The sequence below is a fragment of the Polistes canadensis genome, unplaced genomic scaffold, assembly GCF_001313835.1.
Source record: "Polistes canadensis isolate GaletaPanama2010 unplaced genomic scaffold, ASM131383v1 scaffold_90, whole genome shotgun sequence".
NCBI lineage: Eukaryota > Metazoa > Arthropoda > Insecta > Hymenoptera > Vespidae > Polistes > Polistes canadensis.
The window spans coordinates 359,440-385,575 of record NW_014569637.1 but is presented as its reverse complement, the minus strand read 5'-3'; the positions used below and the strand labels follow the sequence as shown (position 1 = coordinate 385,575).

The following is a 26,136-nucleotide window of genomic DNA, read 5'->3' as shown; positions in this document are numbered from 1 at the left end:
TAGTCGCATGGTCTGATTTTTCAAATATGAAAAAAACTACCTTTAATTTAGGAAAAAAATAGAATTTATTGGTTATGATATCACAAAGTCAAAAAATGTCGATAAATCATCCTATATATCTGTAAAAAAAATTGTGAAATGGAATCAATTTATCTTTAATTCAATTAGTATAAAAATGAATAATACTGCATGTCAAATGTAATTGCTAGTTACCTTAAACAGTTAACCACAAAATCAACAATATAAAATAACCTGTTGAGCTGTAAGAAAATTAATCCTAATCCTTTAATTAATCCTTAATTAAATTAAGAGGCTTCTCGTGATTAAAACAAAAATAGCAAAGAAAACTATTTGTTTCATTTGTTTATTTATCAAATCACACGTACTTAAATCTGAACTTATGAACACCACCACCGCCGCCCTCGTGGATAATTATCGTACTCGATATTTAGTCATTTTCAACAACACAAATTCGACTAAAACGCCTAACTCAATCGTCCTCCTTGTATATAGCTTCGTTTTTATAACGATCAAATCTCCTATCATAGTAATTTTACTTAATTCGAGATCTGTAAGCATTTTTAAACACAATTTGTACATTTGAAACTAGTTCTATTAGTTGGATAGTTTGTTAAAACAATTTTATGATTTCAGAATAATAAAAATAAATATTAATGAAAATAATCGATAGATGTGTGTGTGAAAGAATCGATAGTTAATAATCGAATATCGTTTGTTGTCATCATACCTGCACTATGTAGGGAAATTTAGTTTCAAAAGTAAAGTCCCTAGAAAGAAATTTTTAGGTACAAAGAGTCTTCAAGGAAGCCATGTGGTTTTTTAGGATTGGGCAGTAGGAATGAGAACGTTTTATCGGAAACATGTTAATGTTCTCAACCGGATTTGTGTAGCCTCATCGAGGAATTGAACGTGCCTTTTTGGTTAAGAATACCAAGATGGTAAGTTAGCTTTAAGTTATCTATTTGATATCTGCTTGCATCGAATTTATAATGCAAAATAATCAAAAAGTTTTACATGAAGTGTATTGTGTATTAATTAATGGTCATTGGAATTGATTAATTTTATATATATAGTAAATTGTGTCGAAAGAATTTGAAAAACACTATTCTGTAAGGCGTGCGGGGTTTCTCTTTTTACATTAAAGATTACAATTTTCTATTGTACTAGGTATTCTTTCTTTTATATTCAATATTTTAGATGATTGGGTTGCTGATATGTAACAAAATATTTATAAATAATAATTATTTAYTGTTGTAGAAAGTACACATTGTTATTATAACCTAAGTAAAGAAATTCATTTATCGTAAAAATTTTTTTATTTATATATTTTCGCGTTAACATATTATACACGTTTCTGTTATTAACATTTCTTATTAAATGTTTCATTTTTTTTATTTAGGCTCGCGGTCCTAAGAAACATTTAAAGCGTCTCAATGCACCTAAAGCATGGATGTTGGACAAATTGGGAGGTGTTTATGCACCTCGTCCGTCCACTGGACCACACAAGCTTAGAGAATCGCTTCCTTTGGTTATATTTTTACGTAATAGATTGAAGTATGCTTTGACCAACTGCGAAGTTACTAAGATCGTGATGCAACGACTTATCAAAGTTGATGGCAAAGTACGCACAGATCCTAATTATCCTGCTGGTTTTATGGGTACATAAAACGTCATATTTTATTTTTCCATGGCCTYATCGAAGCTGTTGTACTTTTTATAAATAAATACTGCAGTCATAATTGGCCAAAAAAAAACAGGCTCCTTTCTTTTGGTCGCAGGTTGAATTGAAAWAAATATTCTTGCTGTATTACCCAGAAGGAGTACAAATGTTATATTCATACTTAAGTGTTACAGTTGTTACAGGAATGTATTAATTAATTGTTTTATTCATTACAGATGTTATAACCATCGAAAAGACTGGTGAATTTTTCCGTTTAATTTATGATGTAAAAGGCCGCTTCACTATTCATCGTATCACTGCGGAAGAAGCCAAGGTATTTTCAAAATACTTTTGCTAATTTTGTTTATTTTTCATATGGATCATTCTTATCCCATATATTGTTTTTCTTTATAGTACAAATTATGCAAAGTTAAGCGAGTCCAAACCGGTCCCAAGGGAATTCCATTCCTWGTTACCCACGATGGAAGAACTATTCGTTATCCTGATCCACTTATCAAAGTTAACGACACTATTCAATTGGACATTGCCAGTGGCAAAATTTTAGATTCTATTCGTTTCGATTCGGGTAAATATTTATCGTCAATATATTAACGTGAGACGTTAGTTATAAGAATTTTTCTTGAACATTAAACATTATCTATACTTCTTTACATGTAGGTAATTTGTGTATGATCACTGGGGGAAGGAATTTRGGTCGTGTGGGAACGGTCGTTAGTCGCGAACGGCATCCTGGATCTTTTGATATTTGYCATATGAAAGAYTCTCAAGGGCACGTTTTTACCACTAGGTACGTTAATGCATTTAAATGAATTATTTTAATTTAGCCACGGGATGAGAAGCTATTGTATCTGCTATAAGACCATTTGTATTCAACGTGGCCAAATGAAATTTAGTTTGTTATGGTCACTGATTACGTTTTTATGGATTTTCTGCATTTCTTACAAAAGATACAAATGCACAATGGATTTATTTTATATGAACAATTTCTAATAACGAAAAATTTACGTAGGTTGAACAACGTATTTATCATTGGCAAAGGTCTGAAGGCATATATCAGTTTACCGAGAGATAAAGGTGTCAAGCTTTCCATTGCGGAAGAACGTGACAAGAGATTAGCAGCAAAGGGAGTAAATTAATATATATTTTTAATAAAATACTGGATGAACTGATATTTGTAACAATGGTAACTTTTCCCTCCAAAATTGTTTCTTGCATATTTATTCCATCGACGTTAATAACAGTACTCTCTCTCTCTTTCCATCATCCAAATAAATTTTTCTTTTCTACGATTTGTTCCATTATTTTTGGAAGATTCATTTGCAATGTTAATATCAACCATTATATTTTCTACTATAAAAACATACGTTCTTGTTGGTTTTGGGAGACAAGAAATCAAAAAAGATATTTTTATTTATTTTATTATACAATTAATTAATTTTTTCGTTATTTCATTTTTTTTTTTTAAAGTAAACAGATTTACTTTGTGCAACATAAGTAACAATGAATTAGTTTTAAGAATAATTATTCAGAATGAATTTTCGTCGATTTTTAATTGTAGCGCGGTAATTGTTAAGAGAAAGATTTAAAAATTTTAATTTTCCTCTGACGGACAAATGCGTAAACTATTGATTAATCCACGTAACTCACGTGGTAAGTAGTTATCGATCGTATTATTTGAAATCTGTAATATCGACATAAGCGTCGATAAAAATGATTATAGAACAATATGGCAGTTCATAAGAGAGAAGACGGGTGATAAGTGATATCGTTGACACACGTGTGTTTCTATACGAATTATTGAGATAAAAGTAAAATTATTTTAACAATGGATGAAGATACGAATCGTCCAAATGAAAAATTTGAATTACCGATAAAAATTATTCTTACATTTATTGTGGCATTAATAATAACTTTAGGTAATTAAATAAATAAAATTTATAGGTTAGCTCACGCATATGTCTCTTTATATTGAATTTCATTTTTTATTTCGTTTTCTATATATGATAAAATTTCATGATCGTGTATTTCGATTCATTAGTTTTATATAAAAATGTTACCAAAAGTGATTTAATATTATACGTAACGTCATATCCAACTTTATTGTGTGCATAGATAAAAACACATGTCCATTTAAATCTTTATTTTGTCAATCATCAAATCATATTAATAGAACATAATTATTTTATATCGTTAATACTCACTTTTGGTAACAGAAAAATTCTATTAAGCGCATAGTGTATTTTGCTTCTTTGTATAGTAATTATACGAGTGTACAATATACACTATTAGTAGGATACAGTTTAATAAACACATGATATAAAACATTCTGTTATGAATCGCGTAATAAAAAAATAGAAACATTTTGATTCGATTGTATGTTTAACTACGCTGGTATTTTTTCCTTTTTGTCGTATTTATTAAAACTGGGATAATTTTGTTTTTGTCAATAGTAGTGATTGCTAAATGGCGTAAAAAAAAATTTATCGGTCAGACTATATTACTGACTGGACTTAGCGATGCTGGAAAAACTTTGATACATTCGCGTTTGGTTCATTCCAAATTTGTTGAAACTTATACATCTGTTAAAGAAAATATAGGAGAGATGGTAATCAATAATGTAAGTCTGCGAATAATATTAATAACATATTTAACAATTTATGAAATAACAATCTATCGAAAAGCAGTTTCAAACCTAAAGTATTAATAATTTTAATAAATTATTCATTCAGAAAACATTAAGGATTGTTGCTCTACCCGGAGATGAGCGGTTACGTTATGAATTCTTTGACAAATATAAATTAGCTGCGAAAGCAATTATTTTTGTCGTTGATTCTGTTACGTTTCAGAAAAATATTCGAGATGTAGCAGAGTGAGTATTGAAAGTACTAATATACTAACTTGTATCTGAATATTTCTAATATTTCATAAAACAATCTATAAATTATATTTTTTTAGATATTTATACAACTTATTGTCAGATATAGATGAAGTCAGAAGATTACCGATATTAATTTTGTGCAATAAACAGGATCAAACTATGGCTAAGGGTTATTCCGTAATCAAATCATTACTGGAAAAAGAAATGAATCTTTTAAAACTGACTAAACCTAATCAACTAGAAACTATGGATGCGTCATTTAAAAACACCCTTCTTGGAAAACATAGCAAAGACTTTCAATTCCATCAACTCAATTCAAAAGTTACATTTGCCGAATCGAGTGCCTTTGTCAAAGATCCTGAAACACCGCCTCAAATGACAGCATTACAAGAATGGCTAGAACGTGTTGCGTGAATCTCTCTCTCTCTCTCTTGTCTCTAATTTTTTAATATATAAATTATTTGTTTGTAACTGCTTTTTCCTCTTTTTTTCACTTGTTATACATATCCAAACATTCTACACACAGAATCGATTCTATTTTTTATGAACACATCATCCCTACTTTATTACAATAACTCATCATAGAAATAAATACAAATGTTTATTATCGTAATAAGTAAATATATTTATATATATATATATACATAAATAGTTTATATATTTTTTATCAAGAAAAGTAAATAAAACAAAAAAAGCTGTGACAACATGAAAAGAATGTCATATGAAAACTAAGAAAGAGCACTGTTGGAAAAACTAAAATAATATGAAGAAGTATATTACTTGAAAAATAAGTAAGCGTTGTTGATAAACTTTAAATAAGAAAATACTACAATAACGACTTCCAATTGGTACCATTCAAATGTTTTCTAAGCTTATTATATTAAATATCATCAATCTACTTGAACAAATTTATTATATCGAATGATTATAAAAATTGTTAAAATCTTTAAAAATTATATTAAATTAATGGAAGTTCCTCTGAAATTCATAAATATTCATTTTGTTCCACACCACTGCATTTATTCACTCATGTTTTAAATATTTAACCTACATTTTACGTATAATATAAAATAATGATAAAAACTATCTGATTATTAGAAAACACTAATAAACAAGGACAGAGTACTACAAAACTTTCTTACAATTAATTAAATACAAATATAAGTGTGTTTGACGAACATAATGAAAGTTTTCTATTTCTAAAATATTCCAAACTATTGATAAATAAAAAAATATTACTCACAAGTAGAAAGAGTTGAATAGGTTATCGTTCCTCGAGACTGCAGTTTGATAAATAACATTTAAAGAATGACTAAAAAGAATTCTAAGAAAATGAGTAAGAATAATTATGTTAACCCTGGCACCAATTAGCTCATAATACGGTACTGTATTTACCTCTGATAACGGTTTGAGAGGAAAACCGATCAAATAACCTTGAATAAAATACAAATTTAATTTAAAATCTAGTGATTAAAGTATATTTGCAATAAGATAAAAGATAACAACTATAGTGATAATCAATAATGAGGAACATTTAAATAAGAAAGATCCATTAAAATAAAATTTTTTATTTAAAGTTGTATTATCTAAAAATTTCCACGGCCGTATCGATTGAAACATTAAATAACTAGCAACGTTTTACCAACGTGTAATCAGTCGTGTTATTGTTCTAACGTTGGAAGGAATCATGTCGGATAAACCCCAAGATTTGACTCTAAATTATATTGATATAGGAGGTAAATTTCTAATATATATATTTATTATTTTTAATCACACTATAACTTCTAATGAAAATAGATTTTTAATTAAATTATATTATAACTTTGCCAGATTTCTTTGAATAATTTTACACAGTGACGATAATAGTTATATATATATATTTTTATTTAATAGTTATTTTTAATTATAATTTTTTAGGTATGCGAATAAGATATAAAAATAGGAATGAAACTTTCACGGAAGATCAATTGGTAAGCACAGATCCGATTGAACAATTCAGAGCATGGTTTACAGAAGCATGTCATACGCCGTATATAGCCGAACCAAATGCTGCATTTCTTGGAACTGCAACTAAGTAATTTGACTTCTTAGATATATTGGGTATCTACGGTTTTTCTGATCAAATAGTGTCAACATATTCTATGCATAAAAATAAGGTAAAAATTGTATACAATTATAGGTCATTTGAAAAACCTTAGATACCCTTTATATTAAACTTTAATAATAGAAAGCGTATAATAAAATATTATTTCAGAGATGGCTTTCCATCTGTAAGAGCAGTACTATTAAAAGATTATAATGCGGAAGGTTTTAAATTTTATACTAATTATCATAGCAGAAAGGGTAGAGAAATAGTAAGCTTACATGCTCAAATTTGATTATTTTCTATTATTTTAGAATGGAGAATAAAAATTAAATTGAATTTGATTTTTAGGAAGAAAATCCTAATGTTGCAATGACCCTCTACTGGGAACCATTACACAGAGCTGTACAATATATTATTTTTATTCATTTATAAATCATAATCTTTTAATTTGTAATACTATTAATTTATTTATCGAATATTACAGATACGAATAGAGGGAATAGCTGAAAAAACTTCAGCTGAAGATTCAGATAGATATTTTCATAGTCGACCATATCCTAGTCAAATAGGATCGATAGCAAGTCATCAAAGTTCCGTCATTGCTAACAGGAAAACTCTTATCGTGAGAGAAAAGGAATTACTTGCTACGAATACTAAAGAAACAGTTAAAAGACCAGACTATTGGTAATACTTTTTTGAATCTCTTTTGATTAATTTTCTTATATGTGGAGTCATCATGTATAAAATCAATTTATTAATTTTTCTAGGGGTGGTTACTTAATTAGACCAAAGTCAATAGAATTTTGGCAAGGGCAAAGTGATCGCTTGCATGATAGAATTGTTTTCAGAAAGTCAAAACCTAACGAAAAAATTGATAATATTTTCGTTCACGAAGGAAAAAATGGTTGGGTGTATGAAAGATTATCGCCTTAATAATTAGAATTTGTTGTAATTAGTTATATATTTGTCTTCCAATGCTTTTAAATTTCAATTAGATTACATATACATATTCTTCTTATTTTTATTTTATTTTTTTTTAAGCCAGGAAAGCTTTAATATCTCCCTTTGTAGGCCTAAAATAAACAAGTATAAAATAATATTATGATATTACTTATAGAGAGAGAGAGAGAGAAAATTGTTATGAATATTAGAAAAAATATATTTTCAGCAATTGTTACTAACCTTGTGAATTTTTCCATACCACTTCAGTGTTGAACATTTGATCCTCCTTTACAATAGTTTCAAATTGACGCATCCCACCTCCCACGCCAAAATAATACGTCTTCGCAGCTACGAATCTAAAATAATCAGTTATTTAATATTTATGAAAATCCTGAAATAGATATTACTCTTACCCGATGCCATTAGGTTTCAATCTCTTTTTAAAAACTTCATATAATTTTCTATGATTTTCAGGATTGTAAATAGTTTCACTGGTAAAAATAAAATCATACTTTTGATCCTCATTATTATCGAAAAGCATTACAAATGATGCCCAATCTCCGCAATAAAATTCACACTTATCTAATATCTTCCATTTGTCTTCAAAATTTAATAGAACATTTGATATAGTAACTGACTTAATTACTTCTACGTTCTGTACAAAATATGCATTGCATTATATAAGTTATCTTAAATATTCTAGATAATAAAAATAGTAAAACAATAGTAAAAATATACAAACATAATCTTGAAAATGAACGAGAGAACCTTTCAAGAGTGCTACTAATCCAATTATTCCAGTACCACAACCTAAATCCAGCACTAACTTATTTTCAAATGCTATATTCTCTTTAATTAAATATTCAATCAGATCATAAGTGCATTCCCATATCTTCAAACCACCTTGATAGTTAGAAATAAGTTTTTACAATAAATATTATAGAAAATTTCTTTTTTTTAATTATAACTAAATTATAATTAAATGATATACCTTCATATTTAGCAGGTATAAGATCAGAATGCTGTGATTCTGCTTCAATAATATTTAATGAATTATTTTTTATTAAGTTGCACAGTACTTTGTCAGAACGGATTAATTTTAATTTTATTTCATCAAAGATTTTTGTTTCTAAATATTCATCAGGTTCATAATTTCGATCGTAATCAAATGATGTTAATTCAATCCTAGATGCATCCATCCAATCAAGAGTAGATTTTTCTTTATCAATATTATCTTCTATAAAATATATGTTTAACACATTTAAATTATGGCGCCAATAAAAATGGCGACGATAGTTAAGGTGGTATAACCTCAAACATGATATCAAATTTATTTATTTTTTAATAAATATTATGAAATGTTTAATAGATGAATATCTTTACCGTGATTTGTTTTGGAGAATCCAAATTTAAACATTTTATCCTTTTTATTAGAATTTGTTTATAAATCTTGATAAAAATTTTAATTTAAACAGATATATAAATGTAGAACACACTTATATATTATAAAATTTAATTTCAGGTCATTTTCAACATTTTCTTATCACCATTTTAACAAATTAAAATAAAATAAATTTAATGTAGTAATACAATTTAATGTAATATTATTTAATATTAATTGCATCGATAATTTAATTAATCTTTTTATATCGTAGTAAAATTAAATCCACAAAATACATTCAATTACAGACGAAATATATATTTAAATCGTTCATGAAAACGATACTTTCAATAGATCGAAAGTTATCGAATGTAACCTATTCTATCGAAACACTCTTCTGAAGTATACTCTCATCTGACAATTTAGGCTAACTTAAAGTATCAAATTCATAAGCTTGAATCATTTGTTGAAAACTAATATACATATTATTACTATTATTATACAAAATGTCAAGCACAGTTAACAGTATAATTACTAACAGAAATCGAGATTGTTTGGCTTGCAGAATTATTAGTGGTGGTGGTTTGATTGGAGCAGGTCTTTATGTTTCTTATAATAGTAAGAAATTACAAAAAACTAAAGGAAAAGCAGTGATGTATACTTTAGCAAGTGGTATATTGCATTAATTACAACACCAATATTTTCTCTTTTTACCAATTTTGTTCAGTACATTTATATTTTATAGTATTATAAATATTGTACATTTTTTAAGGTTATTTTATTATTAGACTATTATTTATCTTACTTTCAGGACTGGTATTATTGGGAACCACTAGGATACTAAATCTACCACCATTTCGAAACCAGTTTACTAATCATAACTAAACAATATTTAAATATAATTAAAACAATATAAGAACACAAAATATGTATTAACACATACAGGATTATAATAATGTTATACTACACGTAGAAAAACTCTCACAAAATATTACTTTCTTTCCTACTATAGTATATTGTGCTATATAGATTTTTATATTACACACACATTCTATTAGAATTAATGATAAAAATAAATTGTAATAGATTCAAAAAACAGAAAAACCTAATTAATTTACAATTAGGGTTAAATAATAAAATTAAATAAAAAACGCATTTAAGTATTTTCCTTCGACTTGTTAATGGTTTTTTTTTTATTGCTGTAAACATAGGAATAATACATCAATGTGCATTAGTCTTATAAAGGTGCAATCATTTAATTTGAAAAAAAAAATTAAACACTTTTATAAAAACATCAATTTCTTTTTTTAATGTCATGGGAGAATATATTGTTGTATAGTAGAAGGATTATTTTGTATCGTTTTTTAATTTTTTTGTAAGTATTTTATCATTTTGCGAATAATTTGCCTTTGAACAATTAATTCGATTTTTTGTTTAACATTATTTGTATAAAACTTTTCCAATGGAACGGGGAAATGTATTTTTTTTTTCTTTTCTTGTAGTCCTACACAACACTACAATGAAGTTTTTTTTCATCATGACTTCTTTCTCTCTAATTTATTCACTCAACACACGATTGAAAAAAGAACTTTGCTTACGATCAGAGTTGTGTTTTATCTGATCATATCAAAGAATTGGAATGAATACTGACAAGTTTACTAAATTATTTATACCCTTATTATACCACTCAATTATACAACTGAGACGAGTCTAAATAATTCTCAACAAAGGTACGAAGTGAGAAAAAATGCTGAAACTATTATTGCAAAAGCATGGATTTAACCATTTGTATCCTTAAATGTTTATAATATTAAAAAAAAAAGATGGCATCAGGCACATTTATTATTATCAAACATATTTCTTTTTTATTTTTCTATTCTTTTTTTTTATAAATTCTTTCGAATGAAGGTCCAAAATAAGATGTTTTATAAAATAAAGACATTTTTCTTGAGAAAGTGTCAAAAAATAAATATGTTTGCTAATAATATCAAATTACAATGGGAGTTATTTGCATTATAGTTCTTAGTTTGTTCACCCCGAGCCTGATACTATCTTTAGTACTAAAGAGAACTTTCCCGCTTTCTCCTTTCACTTTCTTTTAAAATAATAATTCTTTAAATATATATATATATCTAATTTTCCTCCGTACACATTTCAACATGTAAAAAGTCTACATGGAAAGGAAAAGTTACTGAAAAAATACGGCGACGATTATTACGATGCATTATCGTAAAAAAATCAAATATTACTTTTTTTTAAGCTTTTCTCCTATTCTCTTTTTTTACCCCTTATTTTTTTTAAATAATAATTCACAGTACAGATACACTACTGTCTGTACGTATGAATAAAATAAATTATTTAAAAAAAAAAAAAAAAAAAAAAAAAAAAAAAAAAAAAAAAAAAATTGACAATACGTTGCATCACGAATTTCATACTTGACGACTTAATAATAGAAATAGAAGACGAAAAAAAAAAAAATAAAATTAATCGATCATAAATATTTATGACAAAACGGAGGAAGACAATTTGGCCAGATGAAAAAAAAAATTAATAATAATGTTCCGCAAACCCTTTGATGTTGTGTTAACAGATAAGTTATACGAAGCTTCCTTTTTCTAATGAAATTAAAATTAGGTTTTAATTGTATGTAAAACTAGTTCAGTACCGCGTATGAAAATAGATATCGTGTCCAATCAACTGTTATAATTATTTCTCGCACTGTCGAAACGTTTGTGTGCTCCGGAGAATGTGTTTTCCCTACCACGTGCTTGATATCCCCAACGATCTGAAATTATTTATACTTCCTTAGTTCATTGTTGTTATTATGATTATTTTTTTTATATGTGTGTAATATTTAATTAATAATATTTTCAATAAATTTTGCTGATAAAACAACTTACTGCGGTTGTAGCCACCACCACCAGTTCTCGTAGCCAATTCGGATAATTTGGGGTTGATGATTTGATTAGCCTCTTGAAGTACATTTATCAAGTCTTTAGCTTGTCTGCTATTTTGTGGTGTGAAGAATGCGTAGCTTGTTCCTGTGCTTTGTGAACGTCCTGTTCGTCCAATTCTGTGTATATAGTCTTCAGACGATGATGGGTAATCGAAGTTGATCACATATTTTACATCGTCAACATCTAAAGAAAAATAATCGTTGTAAAAGAGGTAAAGATGATTTTTAGATGCGCATATTTTTTTTTTTTTTAATCATACGAATCTAAACGAGTATTTATTTTTTTTTGTCTCTAGCTTTCGTATAGTAGAAAAGTATATATCAAAACAGAAATGTGAAAGCGCAGAGAATTTAGCCAGCATCACTAGGACTCTGATAATATTTTTATCTTTCTATCTTGCATTACAATTTTTAATATTATTTGTTCCTTAAATTACATAAAAATATTTATGTATATACATATTACTATTGTATATATGCAGTTAAACCTATAATCATTCGTACATTCATTAAAATGGAATATTAAATAAATGAAAAATAGAATAGAATGTTATCTTTTTCTCTCTGTAATAATAGATAGATCAAAATAAAAGTTATAGTTTCATTTATTCTAAATCAATAATTCCACGCAACAGAGTGAAGACAAGTTCTGATAATAATTGAAAATTAATATTTATTCATATCAAAATATTTTTATAGATAAATATAAAAAGTAGAAGCTTAAAAGTTGATAGAGAGCGAGAAAGATAAAAAAAATATAGTAAAGAGAAATAGAAAAAAAAAATGAAAAAAAGAGAGACTAATAATACAATACAAATATAATAACGTTGTCTCCGGAATTATTGTTTTATAAATTATGAAAGGATACAAATTATGAGCTTAGTTTATAAATTACGCATTTAATGCGTACTTTATAATCCTTAAGTCTGCTGCATTATAATAAATACAAACCCGTTACTGCTGAACATTGCATTCCGTATGACTGCAAATAAAGTGCCACCAGGGGGTGTGTAGTCTTGAATGCAAGTTCAGATCACGGACTGTTGTGTCGTGAGCTTCACAGTAGCGATAGTAGCAAAATCAATAGATTGTTGTCTCTGACACCGGCTGGGCATTGGCTATGAAGTGTGATGGTGTACCAAAATGGAAACCAGCGTTTTATCTCACAACCAACCAGCACGATAACGCCCGCGCACCACTAAATACTTCCGTGGTACACAGGCTGTACACAGAGGCACATTAAGTACAAGTATTTTTTTTTATGCAAATTGCGCACGTACTATGAGTGAGCCATGTTATTACTTTTTTCTCTTTACGGTTTTTCATCGCACACTCACGTATTTTGTGCACCATGTGCCTCTGAAACAAAAGACAACCAGACTGATTAACATAAATTAAAAGATGCCCACACTTATATCTCTAAATAAACCATTTCTCATTTTTTCATATCATTATCATTCTTTTTTTATTTTTTAGTTTATTTGTTGTCGTATTAAAACTGTTTTCTCAAGTCTTCGACACAAGCCCATCATCTCATATCCTCTTCGTCTTAGCTCACAGAACTAACACAATGGGAATAGATTGCATTAGCAAATTATTCAACAGCTATGCTGGTGGAAGCACACATTTTTTATCATTACTTTTTAAATGCAAATTAGAAAATAATAAAATTAATCAATATTTAGAAAACTTTTAAAACATTCAATCGTAAGATAGCATTACAATAAACTTTAAATAATTAATAAACTCTAAAAATAAATTACAACATTGCAAAAGTAATAAACAAATAAAAAAGAAAATAAAATTTTTTTTTAAAGATGCTTTACACGTACTATGTTTCCCAAAGAATAGTTTTATACTAATTTTGTTGTTCTTTTTATCGAACTCTTATAAATGACTATTTTGAATTCTTACAATGAAATCGCAATCTACTAATTCCCATACATCTCCATAATTGAAATGTAGACATATAACAATTGGTATAATTGCACCTATAAAATTGATTAAAAAAATTATTATAAATTTGTACATATTAAATTAAACATAAATTCCATGTACAAATACTGAAATGAAAAACAGTAAAGCTGTATGTACGTGTTAATTTGGGAATATATAAATAATACATAGCAAGTTTCATTTATAAGATGTTAAAGAATTATGTCAACTTAAATATTTAATTTTACCGGTGTATAAAAAATATGTATAAAATTATATTGCATAAAAGATTTGAAACTCACTATGTACACAAGGTCGGTCATCTAAAATGTAACAAATTAATATCTTCAAAATTATTAAAAGTTAGTGCGACATTAGCTTCTTTTCTTCTCAAAATAATTTTTTGAAAAAATAATTTTAAGAAAGACATATTCGTCAAGTGACACTAGAATAAATAATTTTGAAGAAATCAGTTAATTACGTTTGAAATGTACTGTCCTGTATATGTGTAGAATTAAAAGCATTCATCACGTTGCATCTATTGATAAAAAATAAAGATATATATATATAAGCTAAAATTATTGTTTAAAAAAATACCAGCTAACTAATGCCTTCTATTTTATGGTCTTTAAAAAGCTTATGTAAGGTTTGAGAATATATATCATATACTTGTACTTCACACAAAGTGTATCTCACTTCTGAAAATACTACAGTTTAATAGCAGGATCTATATTTCCTATCTTATAAAAAAAAAAAAAGTACTTTAAACGTTAACTAGAACTTGAAACTGCGATTAGATATTTTATAAAAATTTTGATAATTTACCTATACGTTACTGGTTATTTTGTTTTTGAAAATATGATCCTACTGTTGATAAGCAGCATTCTCAGATTTATGCAAAATATACGATTACATTGTCTTTGAATGAAAGTACTATGAATATAACCTACAAAAATATATAATAATTGTTATTCAATAATGATCATTATTTCACGTTATCCATTGAACAGTGAGGCATCACTTCATATAACCAGTCTGTGCTACATCGCCATCTCTCCCTCTATATATCCTTTAATATCCACGGAATTTATACTAACACATTTTATTTGCATGACTTAGAATTGTAATTGTTATGAAAATTGTTTTCTTTTTTTTTAAATTGCAAGATATTTTTTATTCTAAAAAATAATAAAATAGAAGAAATGTATTACTTACCCAATCCACGTGCAGCAACATCCGTTGCTACAAGAATAGAACCTTTCTTGTTCCTGAATTCTGTTGAATTATAATAAATTAAAATTTTAAACAATGTTGTTGTTACAAATGTGTGTGTAACAACACACAGAAAAAGATGAAAATAAATGAAAAAGTTTAAGGGAATTATACCTCTTAAAACATAATCTCTTTCTTGTTGCGACTTATCACCATGCATGCACACTGCAGGCCAACCGTACCTCCTAATATTCCTAGTGATATTTTCAACTTTCTTTTTAGTTTCTACAAAGATGATAGTCTTTCCACCGTCATCATTAACATTGCCAATTTCTTGTAATAGAGTTCCCAATCTGAAATTTAATTAAACATTTGAATATAACTAATATTATTTTTTATTTATTAAATATATATATATATATATATATATATATATATATATATNAGGTTTACTTTTTTCTTTTTTTTTCATTTTCTCTTGGCGAAAAATATCTTTCAAATCAATTCGACAATAATTAAATATATATGAAAAAATTAACATTCATAAAATTAAATCTGTTTATATCAGTTCTTCTTAGAGGTAAAAGTAAAGGTGTAAATGCAATCAAAGAATTTCATTTACCAATTTCATCATCTAACAGATATTTCTAATATTTATCTTTTTGTATGATTAAAACAAACAACTTCAGGAAATTACGAACTACTTACTTTGATTCTTTTTCATGTTCTTGACAAACATCGACTATTTGTAAGATGTTGTGATTAGCCGCCAAAGTTAAAGATCCAATATTTAATTGAGTATAGTCTGTTAGATATTCTTCAGCTAAATTTCTTACTTCTTTCGGCCAAGTAGCTGACCACATGAGTACTTGTCTATCTGGTCTGATTTGTTCTATGATTTTTCTAATTTGCGGTTCGAAACCCATATCTAACATACGATCGGCTTCGTCCAATACCAGATATGTACACCTGCGTAAATTAGTCGTACCACGTTCTAAGAAATCGATAAGACGTCCTGGTGTTGCTATGCAAATCTCAACTCCACGTTCAAGATCACGTGCTTGGCTGCCTTTTGGTGCGCCGCCAAAAATACAAGTATTCCTTACATAAGACAATGATCCAAAATCATTAACAACGCTTTGTATTTGTTGAGCAAGTTCTCGAGTCGGAGCTAAGACGAGAGCAATAGGACCATCTCCCCTATTCAAAGGCTGCTGACTATTAATGTGTACAATAGCAGGTAATATGTATCCTAAAGTTTTTCCAGATCCAGTTTGTGCAATTCCAACCATATTAAGTCCAGACATAGCAATTGGCCAGCCTTGAGCTTGTATGGCAGTTGGTTCTGTAAAACCTTGCTTTCTAATAGCCTGCATAACGTATTCTGGAAAGTTTCCTTCTTCAAAAAATTGAATTGGATTGGGTATTTTCTCTCCCTTAAGAGTAATTTTGTTTTCTTCTCTAAACGAATCGACTTCACGAGGATGACGCGATTGTACATTCGGGTGTGGTACATAAAAATCTTTTTTAAATGGTTTCAAATTTTCATAATCCCAATTAGGTTTTCTCAAATTAGTACCAGCTACATTGGCATTACGTTGACCGCGACTAGCAAGACCTCCTCCACTATTTCCACCAGTACCGCCATTACGACTTCCAAATCTATTGTTTGTATTACTACTGCCATACCCATTTCTTTGGCTTACTCCTCCGCGATGGCTGGCGCCATTGCTACGATAACCACCAGACATAGATCCGTAAGTCCTGGAAAAATAAAGTAAACTTACTTTAATTGAATAAAAACAAATAATAAACAAAAAATGTATTACTAAAGAAAAACCGAAGTTTACTAGTAAAGTATACAATTGTAGTGAACATTGAGAAACGGTTCCAGACTTTAGTGTGTGGACTCCGAAGGCATTAGTTCACATTTTGCTTTTCCTCTTACAAGCATTCATGCTCCATCGAAATACAAAATGGAGGCATGCCAAAATAAGAGGATTACTAATTAATTTCGTTTTGTAAATCGTATATATTTCTATAAGTAAATCTTATATTGCACAATTCTATCCACGCAAGAATTCAGAAAATGATAATTGTTCTGTTAATGTTTAAAAAAGAAAAAAAAATAGAGGGAAAACAATTACTTAAAAAATCAAATAAAATGTTTTGTTACAAAATTCTTCTAGCTATTAACTTTAATTAGTCAATTATAATATTTGTTCGAAAATAAAATAAGGATTAGTAGAATACTAACCCAATTCTTATTATTCCAAGAATAGTACTCCTGGTTCGTATCCTTAAATGAAGACATTTATAATAAAATATTAAAATTAAATCCAATCATAGCTAAGAAAGTAAATTAATAGTTATTAGGAAAGTAATAATGTCTTCTAGAAATTTCAATTTTTTAATTTCCTTTTTTTCATCGTATACGCGAGAACAAAATGGATACTTTCATTATGGACGGTTCGATAATTTCGCGCATTGCGAATCCTGTCGATGTGCGCATGATGGAAAGTTCCAGAAATTTACACAATCATATTATAAATTTTCCATGAATCACTGCGTATAATCCATTAAACCTCATGTTTCATAGTTAATAATAACGATAAAAATTCTGAAATACCTACTAAAATAGTGATATCAAATTAAACTGAATTTCTTTACTCACATGTTGAATAGTTGTAACTGCTTTAGTCCCAGAAGAGAATGTATATGGTGTGTAGTCGTTGAAACTTTTTTTTTTTCTTTAACTGAAAGCAGCAAAGATTTCTGTAAAATAAATAATTCGATTATAACTTCGCTGAAATATTGTTTAGAGAGGGTATTGAAGAATCAAGAATAAAAATAGATGATGAAATAAAAAAAAATGAACAGTATAGTAGAAAACTAAACCTACCCGCGCTGCTACCAGGGACAGAAAGAACGACCCAGGCAGATGCCGGATATGAGTCACCTAAGATTCTACTTCCTAAAATTAGTGGTGGGGGTAACAATTCTGCGCACAACTTCCAAATTCATCTTTCGCGCATACTTTCCATGTATCGATCTCTTTTACCTTTTATATATTTCTAGAAAGTTCGAGAACATTACAATTTATTAATCCATAATTACATTTAAGTGATATTAAATATTAAAAAAAATATTTATCATGTCTGAAAATTTGCTAATTTATATATAATTTGTATAATAACTGTTTTACGGTATGCAATAATTGTACGGATTTACTACCAATCAAAAAGACTTGCATGGTAGATCTTTCTGATTGGTCTATACATTTATATCATGCTACTTACCGCGCGCGCACACACACGTGCGTGTGTGTGTATATATATATATATATATATATATATGATATGCATATGTTTTACACCGTGAATCAGTATAATTGTATATTAATTATTTAATATGATTACCAAATAACACAGGGCATGATTAACATAAAAAAAATTTAATGCTTCTGTAGTCCACTTATCGTACGTGTTTATAGTAAACACATTGTAAAAACTATGTACATCTTTGAATCATTTTCAAATTGCACTCATGTTATATTAAAATCTATCCAATATTATATATGCCAAATTAGTTTACATACTTTAGTTTAATATACATATTTAATTCATTAAATTTTAAAAATGTTAATATCCAAATACTTTCGTATATGTATATTAATATTTGTTTATTATTTTATTTATATCCAGTATTACATAAAAAAAATGATAAATTAAATGTTACTAATTTTTCTTAAAATATAGTTTCCTTGTTCTCTAGTTGCCTATAATTATCTTTCAAATGAATATTATCAAATATTTTTTAAGAATAATAAAGCTTGTTCGTAAAAAGTAAAATGTAGAGCTGTTGTTATTGCAGCTTTTAATTGACTCGGTAATAACCCTTTAAACAAACCTTTCGCACCCTCATCTCTTATTGTAACTCTGAAACAATCTATCAGACCTTTGCATTCAAAAAATTTACCAAATCCTTTCCTACCATTTTTAAAACCTTGGATTTGCAGTCTTTTTCGAGCTAAATCCATTGGATATACAATTGTTTTAGCCATCAAACCAGCCACAGCACCCGATATTAAAGAATTGTAAAAGCTTATATTGGTTTCTTTAAAATATTTTTTATAAGTATCTATTAGAAAATTATAAAATAAAAAATGTAAACCACTATGTGGAGCAATTTGTATCAATGTCGGTGATAATCCGGCAAAAAAGACCTTCGGTGATTCTTGGCGTAAAATTACACTGCAAATAAGATACAAACAGATATTTTAAATTACAACAAATAGATTACGTAATAAATTTGTTTTAACCCTTTGCACTATAATAATATGTGAAAGTCATGATACATTTTATGACCCAAACATGAGAAACACGAATTTTACAGGCCAAACATAAGAAGTACAAAATATAGCACCAACTTTGGCACGTAGATCTGCACGTTAAATCATAGTGCAAAAGGTTAATTGCAGTAAAAAATCTCTTTTATTAAACTCACCTACACAAGTGTATTATGCTTTTATATACTTTATCATTAGAAGACTGAGCTATTAATCTCGTTCTAATTGTATCAAAAGGAAAAGATATAATAGTAGCTATACTTCCGGCACTTGCACCAACCATAAAATTTTTCAAATACTTCCACTCATTTAAGATTGAATTCCTATTAGAAAACGTCATAAGTACGTTGTAAGAATAAAACTGTAATAAGATCAAATTTTTCAAAAGTTTTATTTTATTATAATATTTTCAGTCATATTTTTTTATATTTAAGATTATATTTTACCTGTCCTGCCCCATAACTTATAGATAATAATTGAGCAGGTAAATGTCCTTTCCATAATGCAAATATTCTTTCTTCTTTTAATATTAACCAAAATGCTTGGAAAATAGATTGATATTTACTTATATGGTACGGTTTTATGGGTTCAACTTGTAACTATAAACAAATATAAAACACATATGAGTTTGTGAATAAAAAGAAATATATAAATACTTGAATAATATCATAATATTATAAACTTGTGATATTACCTGAAATCTTATTTTCACAACATCCAAAGGTTGGCAAGTAAATCGTGTAAGAAATCCGCTGATAGCTCCTGCAATTGCATGATTTAAATTACTTTCTTTACTCATTGTTCTTATTAAGTGTTTATTGTATAAATATCACGATTCTTCATTTATACTTTCTCAGTTTTACTAAAAATTGAAAAATAATTTACTCTTATTTTTCTATTTTAGAGAATAATGCAGGTTTCGCACTTCAAATTCAACTTTTTACAAATCAAATTCTACTTCTTTATTATGAATTCCAAGAATTTTGATTTTTTAACAATAAATTTACCTTTAATTTGATTATTTTTACAAAAGCATAAGAAAAAAGTTTTATAGAAAAATTTTATTTGCAGAAGGATGAATTTGCTTTACTCCAAGTCGTGTAATATAAAATAAGAGCCGTTTAACAATACTTTAAATTCACTCCAAGTTGAATTGGGAGTGCAAAACCTATAATGTATTGTTAAATATTTCTAGATTACAATATATATATATATATATATATACATAAATTGTTGTAATTCTAAGTGATGACATAAATGACAAAAATAAGAATATCTTCTCTATGTATTAAAATATTTTTCAAATTCATTTATGTTCTAAGATATAAAATTCTATGATTATAACTAGACACTCAGTATAACATAACCTAATTGAGGAATCCATTCACCACATTGATTGGCTATTCCATTCTTATACCGGCGGTCCTACTACGAACGAAATAGATATTGTTAAATATTAGATAAATAAATCTAACGTGTTCGTCAATGTTTAACGTACTTATTTAATAATTAAATTAACTGAGAAAAGTAATCCAGTCTTATTTATCAATGAAACTTCATTTGACATGTCTTACACTGAATTGGAACATGGTTATCAGGCAAGTAAATTGTGATAATATTGACAAACAAACTATGTCAATGAAATCTATGCATTTTTTAACATAAAACAAAACATTAATATAATAGTTTTTTAAATAATTTTCTTTCTAGGGTCTTCGGAGTGCAAGTCGACCTATATTTTATGTAGGCGATATCAATTCTGTACAATCCAATCTTATCGGTCCTGTTGCATCTTCTATTTATCGTTCATCAAAAAGAGTAAGCAGTAATTATAATCGAGTATTAGTATATTAGTAAATAGTATAGAAGTATTTTGCTATCTTTTGATTATACAGTTATATTTTAATCATTATATTATATTAGTTAAATTTTGTTTCCTGATCGTGGCACATGCAACAAATAAATTTTTTTTCTTGTCTGCATTTCATTTTTCTTTAATTTTGTATACCACAGCATTTTTAGTCCATTAATATTATATTTATTTGTTCAAAAATTATAAATTGAAATATTTTAATATTAAATAGATTAAGAAAAATATTATATTTGTCATTGTCAAGGTTTAATGTAAGTATTTAATACATGAATGCAAGATAATAAAAAATATATCAATAAGTTTTTTAAATTGATATTTAAATAATTGAAAATATTTATTTATCTATTTGGTGTGTTGTCGGTATATATATATTAAAAAGAGCAAACTTATATAACACTAATTTGTGAGATAATATACATGAAAATATATTCATACTTACAAAGAGTACAAATGTCAGATAATTTAACAACGTCATCAGTAAACTTATATGTAACACTTTTCTTATCAAAAATTATATGAAAATATATTTTTTTTAAATATTATCTAAATCTTTTTATTATTTATTGTTATAGAGTAACTTTCACTACATAAAGAACAGTGTTCACTTAGGGAGTTTCCAATTATCTAAAAATAGAGTATCCACTACTCACTTTATATTTTTGGTTATTTTATGCAAAGCATGTTTGTACGTGGTTATAACTTTTAATTCAAGTCTTTTATAGTTTGTTTCTTTTTTTATGGTGCTACATATAAAAGTATTTATTAAAATAATTTATACTGTGCATTTTTTATAGTGTTATTATTATCAAGATATCATAATTTGGTTTTTTTACTACTTAACAGCTGATTTACATTGCAAATACTATATATTTATCAAGTAATAGATATATCAAAATTCAACAAATGATAATATCAATATTTTTTGAGCAATATCATCTAATTTTTCATTTTCGTTAGGTATTTTCCTATTAAGTTTCTAATTAATTTGTTATCTATGCACGCATTAACTTTAATGTTAAGCATTGTAATAGAAAAACAGATTTTTAAACTTCTACACAAATTGGAATTACATATTTGTTTACAGTAAATCGTGTATGATCTATAATATGTATGAATAACTGTATATATTCAACTTTATTCTTACAATGGAAAGTATAAATTCTTCAATGTCTATTACTTCAACATCTGAAATATTTCCCGAAGTATATATTGTCGATAATGAAGCAGAACCATATTGGCTAATAATGATGGTAGAGTTCATTTTCTATCAATAATAATGTAAATTTGCATTATATTTTTATAACACGTATTTGTTCTTATAATAGTTAAATGCTTGACGTATACTAATATATGTTGAATAATTATATATAAAAACAAAATGTAACGTATTATCTAATTTTTTGATTTGCTTGTAGAATTGTATGTTATTACTTTGAAAAAATTAAGATTATATACATATATAAAATTAACTTTATCTATCAGAATACAGTAAAGCATACATATACATAAATCATAATTCGTGTGAGTTTATTTTATGTTGTTGGTAAAAAAAAGCATACTCGACACAACGTGTTAATACACAGTTTTTGAGAGTGGCATGTTAAAATCTATATTTCATTATATTTATTCTGTTATCAGTGTGTATTATGTACTTATGAATTGCTAATCAAGGTTTATGATATTTGTATAGTTAGCAAAGATACATAAAGTATTTATTATATCTACTTAAGATTAATTCCATATGAATAGTATTACTAAAGTTTTTTTATTACGAAACATTTTAATCTATGAAAATGATATAATTTCTATATAAAGAGATAGATATATCTCTAACTACAAAATATTTTATCTTATTAATTATGAAAGAAGTATTGATAAGGCTTATAAGTAAATTAAATATAATATGACTATAATCTTCATTAGCTTATAATAATTATAAGCTTTACAAATGATATTAAATGAGATCTATGAGTTTAGTTATGCAGAGATTTGATGAGCACAATATTTCAATGGTATGTGTCGTTTAATGAATAAAATTAAATAAAATTTCCAGAACTTTGATAATATATATTATAGATGCAATACAATATATATTCATGGTCATAAGTAATAGATTAATGTAATTTATTGCAAGATTTTTATGTTTTTAGTGTAATTGATATTTATTATTATTAATTGTAAGACTTATTTTTCCTTAACAATTGTGCCTTCTTTTTTATTTATTTGACAATAGGAGACATAAGATATATTATCTTTTATCTCTTTGAGGAGTGTTATTGGTACTATTATTATTATTATTATTATTATACTTTTTCTAGTATCTGTGTGCCATATGTATTCAATTATATAATTTCAAATTGTGTTTGCAATAATCACTCTACATAGTAATTCATTCTGCTATATTTTGTACACCATTACCGTCTAAAGATAAACAGAAGTATAGTAATAGTAAAAATGTCAGCTGAATCATAGATTAGTTTCTACGTTGATAGTTTCTCGCGTACGATCTAACATTTACTTCTCGCCAGTTGCTATAATATCGAAGCAAGCGTAAGAATGTTCTAATTTTTTGCGCGGCTATATTTAAAAATAATGATGCACGTGTTAATTAAATCTAATTTATAGAATGCCTTTCTAATACTATTTTTAAAGTAACATCACAATAAAGTAAGATTTGATATCTATCAAGATAACGTTAATTTAATAGATAAAATATATAAGTAATATACCTTGACACGATTTTAAATGTCACATTCAATATTCAGAATGACCATATAATTATTGATCAAACTAAGTTTAAATATAAATGTTTCTAATGAGATATTTATAAAAATAAAATTTATATGTGATTGTGAAGATTAATGAAATATAATTATTTGAAGCAAAACAAGATTATAATAATAAATATATAAAGATATGAAGTAATAAAAAAACTTTATTTAATTCTCAGAAGAATGAAGTCATAAGATAATGGTATGTTTTAACTATACATATTGTGAGTGAGTAAATAACCAATTCAACTAATTTTTATTATTTATTTTAAATATGTTCAAATGAAAGAACTTTTTCGAGATACTATTATAAAAATAAATATTTACTTATGATTCGATAATTGTTATATAGTTTTCTTTTTATTTCTGACTACAAAACAAAATATTCTAATACATAATGATTGTAATCTACCTATGCATATTGAATTTATTCTAACTTCTTTTAAGCGCGTTAAAAATAAATAAGAAACTTTTTAAATGATATAACAGTCATCGAATAGTATCTAACATTTTAAGAAATAAAATTCTTATTTGTGGAAAAAAAAGAATCATATTTAAAATCATCTGTGAATCCGAGAGTAAACTTTATGGAATAAAGAACGATGGAGTGGACATGGCTAAAGGATTGGTGGCGTTTAAAAAAGTGGCGTTATTACGAACATGGAAGAAATCCAGAATCAGTATCAGGCATTCGAGATGTTGCTGATTTGGATACTTGCTGTTACTGCGATGAGTGTTTTGTAGGTTGCAAAGGTTTAATAATGAGATTCTGCTTATTTCAACCACATATCAATGCATTGTACTTAACATTAAAATTGATACGCTCATATAAACAAGAACATTTAAACAAAACTTTGTTATAATATTATTAATATATAGGGTGCCTGAGACTTTTTTGGCCAAACAGTATCAGTGTATTCTATGTACACAAATAAGAAAACAACTTCAAACCTCAGAGACATCCTATATATAATATATTATAGTCTTTTACTGCGATAGTATTCTTATTTATATTTATATGATTATTTTTAATATAGAATATATATATCTACATACCTTAAAATAAATATATAAATTATATTCGATATAAGATCCATATAGTTCATAGTATCATTTGGTTTTGTTCAGCATCCTCGTATGTTCTTCTGTTTATCCTTAATTTTGTCTTGTTCTTTAATATGTTTTGCACATAATCTATCACCGCTTATATGATTTAATTGGATGAATATTTTAACACATACTAAAATATAAATCGTTAGGTCATATTAATGTCGCATGTTTTAATCATTTGCACGTACACATAAATGTTTGAAAGGAAAGCAAATAGTGTTCTGTGACAGACATATGTTTTCCTTTTTATGTAGGCAATAACACATGTGATCAACCTGTAAATTTCTTATGTAATTAAGTGGAAAAGAATAATCAAAATAAATAATAGAATGAATAATAATAATCCACGATATGATGAAACTAGCCTCGATCAAAATACTGGTGACGAACCCAGCTTTTTGACCTGTCTAAAGGCGTACTGGGTGAGCACTGTTTAAGACAATCTTTTATAGAAAATATATTTCAATAGCATTGGCAAGCTTATCGTAGTACATTTAATAATATATTAATAATTATAATAACGTATAGATTTCATGTTTCTTGGTATATTTACATAGTAGAACTACTCTCTGTTTATAAAGCTATGCTGAAATGTTAGTAAATAATGTTGCTTGCTTTGCACACCACATGCACATACATATATACATACATATATATAAATATTTCTTTTATATATATTAAACATTAATTTCTATGTTATAGGCCGAACTGTCGGAAGGAAACGATGATGCATGCATGGGAGGCACTGAACTCGAAGGAGAAGGGAAACAAGTTTTGGTTGGCATATGTGCGATGGCCAAAAAATCTCAGAGTAAACCAATGAAAGAAATTTTAACGCGACTTGAAGAATTCGAATATATTAAAATTATTGTATTTCCAGAGGAAGTTATTTTAAAGGTAATATTTTTAAATTTATATATATATATGTCAATTAAGTTTTTT

At 27.0% G+C, this 26,136-nt stretch overlaps 7 protein-coding genes and 1 long non-coding RNA gene across 29 annotated transcripts in view; 5 read left to right on the top strand and 3 right to left on the bottom strand.

Annotated features, from left to right (window-relative positions):
• Positions 1-833: 833 nt before the first annotated feature.
• LOC106787046 (40S ribosomal protein S4) lies at positions 834-2,904 on the top strand. Its single transcript, XM_014749055.1, has 6 exons — positions 834-959; positions 1,421-1,679; positions 1,918-2,015; positions 2,096-2,267; positions 2,360-2,489; positions 2,712-2,904. Exons 1-6 carry the CDS (start codon positions 957-959, stop codon positions 2,836-2,838), a joined length of 789 nt encoding a protein of 262 aa, XP_014604541.1. The 5' UTR covers positions 834-956; the 3' UTR covers positions 2,839-2,904.
• Positions 2,905-3,146: 242 nt separating this feature from the next.
• Positions 3,147-5,047, top strand: LOC106787047 (signal recognition particle receptor subunit beta). The gene is made up of 4 exons (XM_014749056.1): positions 3,147-3,618; positions 4,153-4,319; positions 4,432-4,571; positions 4,658-5,047. Exons 1-4 carry the CDS (start codon positions 3,528-3,530, stop codon positions 4,992-4,994), a joined length of 735 nt encoding a protein of 244 aa, XP_014604542.1. The 5' UTR covers positions 3,147-3,527; the 3' UTR covers positions 4,995-5,047.
• A 780-nt stretch (positions 5,048-5,827) lies between these two features.
• LOC106787042 (pyridoxine-5'-phosphate oxidase-like) lies at positions 5,828-7,849 on the top strand. The gene is made up of 6 exons (XM_014749048.1): positions 5,828-6,316; positions 6,498-6,654; positions 6,835-6,934; positions 7,015-7,068; positions 7,151-7,350; positions 7,434-7,849. The coding sequence occupies exons 1-6, from the start codon at positions 6,268-6,270 to the stop codon at positions 7,597-7,599; spliced, it is 726 nt and encodes a 241-aa protein (XP_014604534.1). The 5' UTR covers positions 5,828-6,267; the 3' UTR covers positions 7,600-7,849.
• LOC106787041 (histidine protein methyltransferase 1 homolog) lies at positions 7,613-9,332 on the bottom strand. 2 transcript variants are annotated; one of them, XM_014749046.1, is made up of 6 exons: positions 8,992-9,332; positions 8,600-8,845; positions 8,351-8,511; positions 8,022-8,263; positions 7,849-7,964; positions 7,613-7,739 (listed from the first exon to the last, which is right to left on the bottom strand). In XM_014749046.1, exons 1-6 carry the CDS (start codon positions 9,023-9,025, stop codon positions 7,693-7,695), a joined length of 846 nt encoding a protein of 281 aa, XP_014604532.1. In that variant the 5' UTR covers positions 9,026-9,332; the 3' UTR covers positions 7,613-7,692. The 2 variants fall into 2 exon arrangements, with proteins under 2 accessions (XP_014604532.1, XP_014604533.1); XM_014749047.1 differs by having other exon boundaries at positions 8,600-8,842; positions 8,992-9,088.
• A 5-nt stretch (positions 9,333-9,337) lies between these two features.
• LOC106787044 lies at positions 9,338-10,643 on the top strand. The gene is made up of 2 exons (XR_001381735.1): positions 9,338-9,661; positions 9,801-10,643. It is a non-coding gene; the product is annotated as an uncharacterized LOC106787044 (long non-coding RNA).
• Positions 10,644-11,476: 833 nt separating this feature from the next.
• Positions 11,477-18,102, bottom strand: LOC106787025 (ATP-dependent RNA helicase p62-like). 3 transcript variants are annotated; one of them, XM_014749019.1, is made up of 8 exons: positions 17,995-18,101; positions 17,767-17,867; positions 17,350-17,391; positions 15,801-16,856; positions 15,267-15,445; positions 15,096-15,155; positions 11,890-12,129; positions 11,477-11,774 (listed from the first exon to the last, which is right to left on the bottom strand). In XM_014749019.1, coding segments are annotated over exons 2-8 (1,671 nt in total). In that variant the 5' UTR covers positions 17,769-17,867; positions 17,995-18,101; the 3' UTR covers positions 11,477-11,682. The 3 variants fall into 3 exon arrangements, with proteins under 3 accessions (XP_014604505.1, XP_014604506.1, XP_014604507.1); XM_014749020.1 differs by lacking the exon at positions 17,350-17,391; XM_014749021.1 differs by lacking the exons at positions 11,477-11,774; positions 11,890-12,129 and adding an exon at positions 13,189-13,304 and having other exon boundaries at positions 17,995-18,102.
• A 130-nt stretch (positions 18,103-18,232) lies between these two features.
• On the bottom strand, positions 18,233-20,426 carry LOC106787026 (mitochondrial thiamine pyrophosphate carrier). The gene is made up of 4 exons (XM_014749022.1): positions 20,135-20,426; positions 19,887-20,039; positions 19,599-19,801; positions 18,233-19,345 (listed from the first exon to the last, which is right to left on the bottom strand). The coding sequence occupies exons 1-4, from the start codon at positions 20,237-20,239 to the stop codon at positions 18,898-18,900; spliced, it is 909 nt and encodes a 302-aa protein (XP_014604508.1). The 5' UTR covers positions 20,240-20,426; the 3' UTR covers positions 18,233-18,897.
• Positions 20,427-20,809: 383 nt separating this feature from the next.
• Positions 20,810-26,136, top strand: part of LOC106787023 (inositol hexakisphosphate and diphosphoinositol-pentakisphosphate kinase 2) — a 19,299-nt gene continuing 13,972 nt past the window's right edge. For 15 of the 19 annotated variants that reach the window (XM_014749005.1, XM_014749007.1, XM_014749002.1 and 12 more), the window contains exons 1-3: positions 20,810-21,038; positions 21,151-21,258; positions 25,897-26,091. In XM_014749005.1, the coding sequence (XP_014604491.1) occupies positions 21,006-21,038; positions 21,151-21,258; positions 25,897-26,091 (336 nt within the window). In that variant the 5' untranslated portion in view covers positions 20,810-21,005. The other 4 variants (XM_014749010.1, XM_014749000.1, XM_014749001.1 and 1 more) reach the window with 4 other exon arrangements.

Bases quoted from the DNA above. Each gene is read 5' to 3' on its own strand.
- LOC106787047 (XM_014749056.1), top strand. From the start codon at position 3,528: ATGGATGAAGATACGAATCGTCCAAATGAAAAATTTGAATTACCGATA. The intron at 3,619-4,152 runs GTAATTAAATAA...TTTTGTCAATAG, and splicing joins GGCATTAATAATAACTTTAG to TAGTGATTGCTAAATGGCGT. The intron at 4,320-4,431 runs GTAAGTCTGCGA...TTATTCATTCAG, and splicing joins GAGAGATGGTAATCAATAAT to AAAACATTAAGGATTGTTGC.
- LOC106787042 (XM_014749048.1), top strand. From the start codon at position 6,268: ATGTCGGATAAACCCCAAGATTTGACTCTAAATTATATTGATATAGGA. The intron at 7,069-7,150 runs GTACAATATATT...CGAATATTACAG, and splicing joins GGGAACCATTACACAGAGCT to ATACGAATAGAGGGAATAGC. The intron at 7,351-7,433 runs GTAATACTTTTT...TAATTTTTCTAG, and splicing joins GTTAAAAGACCAGACTATTG to GGGTGGTTACTTAATTAGAC.
- LOC106787041 (XM_014749046.1), bottom strand. From the start codon at position 9,025: ATGTTTAAATTTGGATTCTCCAAAACAAATCACG. The intron at 8,846-8,991 runs GTAAAGATATTC...TATATTTTATAG, and splicing joins ATTCTCCAAAACAAATCACG to AAGATAATATTGATAAAGAA. The intron at 7,740-7,848 runs GTTAGTAACAAT...TGTTTATTTTAG, and splicing joins GGTATGGAAAAATTCACAAG to GCCTACAAAGGGAGATATTA.
- LOC106787025 (XM_014749019.1), bottom strand. The intron at 12,130-15,095 runs GTAAGTAATACA...ATTTTTCTTTAG, and splicing joins TGTTGCTGCACGTGGATTGG to ATGTTGACGATGTAAAATAT. The intron at 11,775-11,889 runs GTAAGTTGTTTT...AAATAATTTCAG, and splicing joins TGGTGGTGGCTACAACCGCA to ATCGTTGGGGATATCAAGCA.
- LOC106787026 (XM_014749022.1), bottom strand. From the start codon at position 20,239: ATGAGTAAAGAAAGTAATTTAAATCATGCAATTGCAGGAGCTATCAGC. The intron at 20,040-20,134 runs GTAATATCACAA...ATTTGTTTATAG, and splicing joins TTGTGAAAATAAGATTTCAG to TTACAAGTTGAACCCATAAA. The intron at 19,346-19,598 runs GTGAGTTTAATA...TCTTATTTGCAG, and splicing joins AGCATAATACACTTGTGTAG to TGTAATTTTACGCCAAGAAT.